Source organism: Crocuta crocuta, unplaced genomic scaffold (assembly GCF_008692635.1).
Source record: "Crocuta crocuta isolate KB4526 unplaced genomic scaffold, BGI_CrCroc_1.0 scaffold113, whole genome shotgun sequence".
In the NCBI taxonomy this organism is placed as follows: Eukaryota; Metazoa; Chordata; class Mammalia; order Carnivora; family Hyaenidae; genus Crocuta; species Crocuta crocuta.
This window is the reverse complement of record NW_027530368.1, coordinates 7,042,079-7,049,682: the sequence shown is the minus strand read 5'-3', so window position 1 is coordinate 7,049,682 and position 7,604 is coordinate 7,042,079. Positions and strand designations below refer to the sequence as shown.

Below are 7,604 nucleotides of genomic sequence, written 5' to 3'. Positions count from 1 at the left end.
TGCTCTTGTCAACATCAATTACTTTCATAATACCACATGTAAAGATATATATATATATATAGAGAGAGAGAGAGAGAGGGAGGGAGGGAGAGAGAGAGAGAGAGAACTTACTATGTGTCCAGTATTTGCAGGGGTGGGGGGGGAGGTTTCTCACGGTCACAACAGTGAAACAAAATTCTTTACTTTACAGGGCTTGTTCTAGTGAGAAGAGACAGAAAACAAGCAAGTAACAAGTAAATATATACCACACAGTGATAAATTCTATGGAAAAAACTGAGGAAGGAGGATAGACGGTGATAGGGATGGGACAGGTGTTGCTATTTTAAATAAGGCAGTCAGTGAGGTCCTCACTTAAATGGATGACATTTGCATAGATACCAGAAGAATGTGAGGGAGTGAGCCATATAGATTTCTGAGGGTTAAGTGTCCCAGAAACACAAGGAACAGCAACTGCAAAGGTTCTGATTCAGGAGTATGGTTAGCATGTCCCTCAGCCTCTTTTAGTTTCTACCCTTTTACTGTACTCATTTTCAAATCAGTTGCTTAGTTTTTTATATTGAAGGTTTTTTTTTTTCCCCAAAACAACAAAATATTTATTTTGAGGTATGAGAATAATAGGAAAACTAAGTAATGGGGATTGGATTCTCATCCAGGTCTTCTGGGAAGTTGGAAGCACCACCCTTTTCTGTAGCTCGACGCTTCTCCAACTTAGCAATCAATTCTTTCGCTGGATTGAAGACGCCACTAGTCTGCTGGTCACAGACATAGCAGCGAGGGGTGTTGCGGAAATGCCGCAGGGCACAGCTCTCACAGAAATAATGCCTGCATTTGGTGACAACTGGATTCTGGAAGGTCTGGCGACAAATGAAACACCTGAATGGTATCTCCTCTTCGTCACTTCCCACTTCATAGTCTTCATCCTCACAGACACCATAGCGACCCTCATCAAGCTCACGTTCGATCTGCCACCCATGCTTGTAATCTGAGCGGTCATGGAGGAACTTGCAGCTGTCCCCGAAGCCACAGAAGCCAGTCTCCTTGTAGTCCTTACAAATGTCAGGCTGGTAATCCCAGCGCACGGTGGCACGTAGATGCTCGGGAGCGCGGATGGGGCCCTTCCTCACCATCCCAGAAGAAGCATTGCCCAGAGACGTATCCTTGGGCTTCATGTATTTCTTGTAATTATTGATCCCCCGGTAGATCTTGTCATCTTTCTTGCCTCTCAGCTCCTCCTGGATCTTCTGGCTGCGCTCAAAGATGGCTTGTGCATCACGTTCCTTCTCTGTGTCTAGCTGGTAGACAGCAGTGGCCCCCATATCCTCTGGTCCCACAGGCTTCGCCGAGCGGGTGGACTTGTATGCCACACCAAAGCTCTTGGGCCTGGTCTCCTCCTCCTCGCTGCTCAAGTCGCCGTACACTCCCCTCTGTTTACCACTGCCGTGGGTCTTCTGTATCATTGGATTGTGGATCACCAGCTTCTTTTCCGGGCGAACCACTATATTGCCTTCGTCGCTGCTGCTGCTGCTGTCTCTGGACTCCTGGTCGCACACAGGGCGCTTTCTGTGGCCTGCAGCCCCTTTTCGCCTACCAGGCTTTTTGAAGAGGAAGGTACACACCTGGTCTGTCGTCTTTCCTGGAGAAAGTTGCTCTGCCATTTTAGAGTCTCAAGCTCCAGAATGGCTGTGGTGTGTTCTGTATTGAACTTTTAATAAAAAAATAAAAATAAAAATAAGAGCTATAAAGTGATCCTTCACAAGCATGTATCTCAAGTTGGTACAATTTATCAGGGTATGAGGAAAGGAATGCCTTTCAAATCTCACCTTGGATCATTTGATCAAGTCTTCTGGAGCATGGTCTCTGACCCCAACACAGAGGCTACTTACTGCCTGGCTTTTAAGTGCTAATTCTTCAGAGTTCAGTCCCTCTTTTCTCTCTATACTCATGCCTTGAGTTAGCTCATGCATTTTCATAGCTTTTAATGTCATATGTATGCTGACAATGCTTAAGTTGACATCTTTAGTCAAGACCTTACTTCTGAGCTTCAGATTTAAATATCCAACTACAGCCTTGATATCTCCACTTGGGCATCTCTAATGTACCATGTCCAAAGGAAAGTCTTTATTGCACCAACAGCCTCCTAACTCAACTTCCTCTCCCCAGTATTTTCCATCTTTGGAAATAGCTATCTCTTCAATTTCTCAAGCCATAAGCCAAGTATCCTCTTTGATTCTCCCATTTTACTTATATTCCAGTCTTTAAAAAAATTATTTTTAATATAACTTATTGTCAACCTTTTATCTTTTAGACTTTACCCCCAAACACCTCTCAAATCCATCCACCTTTTTTAATTAATTAATTTATTTATTTTTGAGAGACAGAGAACAAGCAGGGGAGGTGCAGAGTGAGAAGGAGACACAGAATCTGAAGCAGGTTCCAGGCTCTGAGCTGTTATCACAGAGCCCAACATAGGGCTTGAACCCATGAACCATGAGATCATGACCTGAGCTGAAGTCCAAAGTTTAACTGACTAAGCCACTGAGGCACCCCAGCATCCACCTTTTTCTATCTCCACTCCTCTCAAGCTATGCCAAGGCACCAGCATTGAGTGGCACATTCATGATATTCACGGCCAGTGGCAGCTATGTAATATAAGAAAGCAAAGGTGGATCTACACTATAGCATCACACAAACTCATTTAAACAAAATCAATTTAAGATAAAGCAAGCATCCTAAAACACGGACGAAATGCTGGATTAAAATTTGACTTTTTCAACGAGTAGTTCTATATTTAGCTTACAGAGGTATATTTTTTCAGTGGTACTGAATATATTCCTATATGAGTTTCAAAAAAAAAAAAAAGCAAATTTTAGGCTGAGACAATATTTAGAAGAGTGGAAATATCTCAGTGCTTTTTCCAAAGTCACTTTCGTTTCTACGATTTTATGATTTTTATGTGTTCTGAGATGGACAATTCTGGCCTATTTTTACTCTAGACCAGTTTATTAAATTATTGGATTCCTGGTTTTTACAGTGTGAACAGAGATTTTTTATGAACATGAATAACTATTATTTTAATAATAACTCACAGTGCTAAAATTTGGCATTTAAATTTATAAATAAGATCACAGCTGCTGACCTCTTTCAGCGAAGAAAAGAACAAAAGGAGTTAACATCTCATTCTGAGAGTCCACCTAAATCAATTAGGATGTTAAATCCATGCATAAAATAATGTTTAATAAAAGTGCTTTAAAGGGAAAACTGTCTCATTTTAAATTGAATGAATACAAAAGATGACATGAAGTTCCCGGATTACTGCTATGAGGCTCTAAGACACCAGACTTAGGCGTTGCTAATAGTTCAACAGTAATTGGAATATTAATAGGATGTGTCATTCTGATTATATAGAATATGCATCAGAGTATTTTACCTACCTCTTCTGGATTGATTGGAGAGTGGCAGAGAATAATCTGATTGTCGCTTCTCTCAGTTTAAGAGCCCCATTTCAGAATGCTTACTTGCAGACTCTATTTGAGGACATATTAAAAATAAAATCAATGCATTTATAACCTAATTAGCTGGTCTCTATTGATTCATGTTCCAGATATTCAGTTTACATAGCATTACTGTTTTCACTAACTACCTGTAAATATATGCTGGGTGGCATATTGGGTTAATGCACTAGTCTCTTTCCTCAAGGGAACTGATCTAGCAGCTAATATAAGTCATCACTGACGTACTATATTTTTCAGTTTTCTACTAGTCAATACATGTTAATAAGACTTCAAAGTTTTATTTATCATTTAATCTCAGCGAGGTCCTGGGCTCTGTACGTAACATGAGATTAGAAATGGTTCTTGTGTAACGAGTTTACTGTCTAAAAGTATAGGAGCCTTCGACCTTTGAACAGCTGGCTGTCTCCGCTCAAGGGTATAAGCAAGAGGTCAGGGGTTCACTGGAATCGTATCATTTGAGTATAACCCCTTCAGGGATGTGGACTCAATCACATGTTCTCATTGTACCCTGTTTTAGAAACTCAAAGTGCCCTTTCAAGTTTGTTTGCTGCAAATTTATCCACAAAGTTTCATACAAAACGAAAAAAGAAGTCAGACCATATGATTATTTCAGCATTCTCCTGACTTAAAAATAGTATCAGAGTCCATGTTATATATTCAGGAATGATCATACCTCTCTAATTACAGCAAGCAAACTGGTGAACTTTGCTCTCAAAACATGCAAATATTCCTTAAACCATGGAGAAATGGCAAAGCTCAACTCTGGGGCGTTGATACAAACAGAGGCTTACATATGTTCATGGCTTTCAAACTTGAAGCTCTGGCTCTCTAGGCTTACATAGGATGTCATTGATTTACTCTTTCCACAGAGGTGAAGAGAGAGGACCAGGGGAGATAGGTTTAATTAATCTTAAATATCTCTGCAATTTAAGAATTGTAGGCCTGGAACAGTTCCTGTACTAACATGATTAGCAAATATTGACTTTTGAATACAATAATAATGTGTCATCCGAAACCCTTGATAAGTAACTTAAGTACTTCCTTAGCTTGCATCTTATTAAATTAGATGAGGTATGGTTGAGGCACATTACACAAAGACACTGAAATGAAAAATCAGACCTAAGGGTTTTAACATTGATTTTAAGAGAGCTAAAAGTCACAAAGAAAACATGCATGTTTCAGTTCTGCAACCTATGAATGTAAGCTGTCTATTTTCTCTAGATGGATTTTTTAAAAGTATGTAGTAATTTTCATGGTGCAACTGTAGTAAACATTTACAATTTGTGACCTTTCTGACAGGTGTAATCAATCATCAGATTATGTATGATGACCATATAATTTTAGTTTTATGGAAGGTTAACTTACACAGATTATGAGCTTTTGATGTTAAAATATGGAAGAAAGAGCCATGTCACACTAGTGTGCCTATAAATATGGTAAGGATAATCTACCCGACCCCCTTCATAAGGTTTAACTTAAAAATGTGTACAACAAGTCAGCTAAGAAAAGAGTTTAAAGATGTAATACTAGTCAGCTGCAACCTGAAAAATCTTACTGTATTGATTAGTTTTCAAAGGCTGTCTGGCATGTGTACTCTACTTACAATAGAATGGGAATGAGGGAAGAAAAGCCTCCAAATGTCATCAAAGCAAACGGTCTGTGAATGTTGCTTCAAAGCTTGTCATTAGTTGCCAGGGTATTTGGCCACAAAGCTTGTAAAGAGGTTTCTATGGAGGGGTAGGTATGACAAAGTGCACTTCTTGGCAAGAAGACTTAGGCTCAAGTGGCAGCACACATTAATTCTTACTTGATTAATTAGAGGATTAACATTCTCTATGAAATTTTGCCTGCTTTTTATCCTTTTCTTTTTTTAAACCAAGGATAGACCCCAGGCCTTTTCTGTTCTCTAATGAAACTGCAAATTGACTTGTGTTCAAATGGTGCTTGAGTAAAATGAACAATTAAAAATGTATTGGTAACAATGAGATATATCAGCCAATCTCTTTAAGGATTAATTAGCGGCAGGAACAATCTTTCTTATACAACATACCAAGATGAACAGAGCAGTGGTGGGTGAATAAGAAATGTCAAAGGATAGGTTTTTAACATGTGCATACAAACACATGTATGCACATATCCATACACACATATGTAGTACAAGAATACAGATGTGTATATGTAAGGATCTTTATAGGTTTAGACCAAAAAAATTAGCTGCAGCTTCCTTAGAGATATTTATTCCGCCTCAGTTAGGATGATTTGACTGTTGCTGACTAGTGATCCATTAGTTAGCTTGAAGGCAGCCAACAGATTTTACTGATCGTAATTTATCATTAAAGCAGAGAAATGCTTTAGGTATTTAAATAATGAATGCAGATAAATTCACTCTTATTTTTTTAATTATCCACCTGTACCAACCTTGTTAGAATCTTTGCCCCCTATCAAAAGTTTGCTCTCTGAGGAAAATTTCAAAGTTAGCCTAAAAGGAAAAGCCCTTCTACCTGGTTGCATTTATCAATTCTGCCTTTCAACCCACCCCTTCTCAAAATACTTGGTATGTTTCAGGTTATGTCTACAGTTCTTAAAAAAAAACCTTGAAATTATCTCTATATTTGCCACTGAAGACTGAAAGCTTATCTTGCAAAATATGATACCTCTGTCATTTCTTTAGCAAAGATTTCGGATAGAGTAGAGATAAATTGTAGTCCCTAGAGCCCACTGTAAAACTTCAGGGAAAAATGGACACAGTTTCCTTCTTCAAGACCTGTTTAAATAGATGATGTTCTAGAAAATGTCATTTTTGTTAGGCTGCCCTAAAGTCAGACCTTCTCAATGCCACCAGTGTGCCGGGTCAGCCTAAAAGGGCATTTAGCACTAAGGCATTTGGTAAATACTGCTTTATTGTGCTTCATCCTCCCTACAGGGCATTCTGAAAAGATGAATAATAAGTGTGAACAGGAAGAACAAGTTTCCAGTCCTGTCAAATTAATTAGACTAGTGTAGAATGAAGTGAGGTTTGCCGTTAGGTAAGTTGAAAACATGTAAAGAAAATCATCCAAGCAATCTGAAAGGATTTTAAGAGAGCAAAACATCTTCATGTATTTATTTGTATGAGAGATATTATATATGTGGATAATTGTGTTGCATGTAAAAGTATATCATATCTGAATAGAGAATGTTCTGTGTTTATGCAATACATACAACATATCCCAAAACATACAATGCTGGCCACAATTCAAACATCATCTATTTAAGCAGAGGGAAAATAGATCTGACCTTTTTACTTACAGGAACAAACCCTGGTTCCATACTAAGAACCGTATCAGGTGAGCTTATTAAGGGATTCATGAGCACAGAGGGAGCAATGCAATTTGGTTGTTGTTTTACCAGGTTCCAGTTGGGTGCTTTGAGCCTCAGACCTTATGTAGGCAAAGATACAGGAGAGGGAGACTTACAGTGTGCATCAAGGTGCTCTTCTGAATGCAGGGCCTTCAGTTGGTAGTTTGGGCTAATTTTAAATGACCTTTTGAGATACATTTCCATATATTTCACTCTATTCTGGAAAACTGATTTTGGTAATTGAAGTAATCAATTTGTATATCTATAGAGCATTGACTGCTTTGTACCACGACCACAAAGCAGGCTGGCCAAGGTTCCATGATGCAACTTGATGTTTTTATGTCGAGTTCCAAAGGGGCTGGCTGCAGCCACCCTATTTGTCCTACTCAAAAGAGGTAGTTTCCCCCAACAATCACGGGACAAATGCCCATTGGATTAGTTTAAATCTTCCTAAACCACAGTGTTTCCTGAATCACATAAAGGTTGGTAAGTGATTTTTTTTTTTTGCAAAGGACATGAGGTCCTGAAACTTTTCATATACCTAGCTTTCTTCCTCACTCTTTGTCTCCCCTTTTACCTTTCCAGTCTCCATGCACCTCACCCTCTTTAACTCTACTTTTCCTGACCTTTTATTAGTTCCTTTTCTCTACTACCCAGCATCAATCAATGTTGATGGACTACATTCAAGCCCTCTTCTGTCAAAACGAAGAGAATCTATAATTGTCATTTTTTTCTTCTGTACTGCTTACTGTA

The 7,604-nt window shown here is 38.8% G+C and overlaps 1 protein-coding gene across 1 annotated transcript; it reads right to left on the bottom strand.

Moving 5' to 3' along the window:
* Positions 1–572: 572 nt before the first annotated feature.
* LOC144233350 (E3 ubiquitin-protein ligase RNF113A-like) lies at positions 573–1,672 on the bottom strand. The gene has a single exon (XM_077766202.1). It carries the CDS (start codon positions 1,653–1,655, stop codon positions 624–626), a length of 1,032 nt encoding a protein of 343 aa, XP_077622328.1. The 5' UTR covers positions 1,656–1,672; the 3' UTR covers positions 573–623.
* Between the last annotated feature and the right edge of the window lie 5,932 nt (positions 1,673–7,604).

Coding starts and splice junctions, on each gene's coding strand:
- LOC144233350 (XM_077766202.1), bottom strand. CDS start 1,655: ATGGCAGAGCAACTTTCTCCAGGAAAGACGACAGACCAGGTGTGTACC.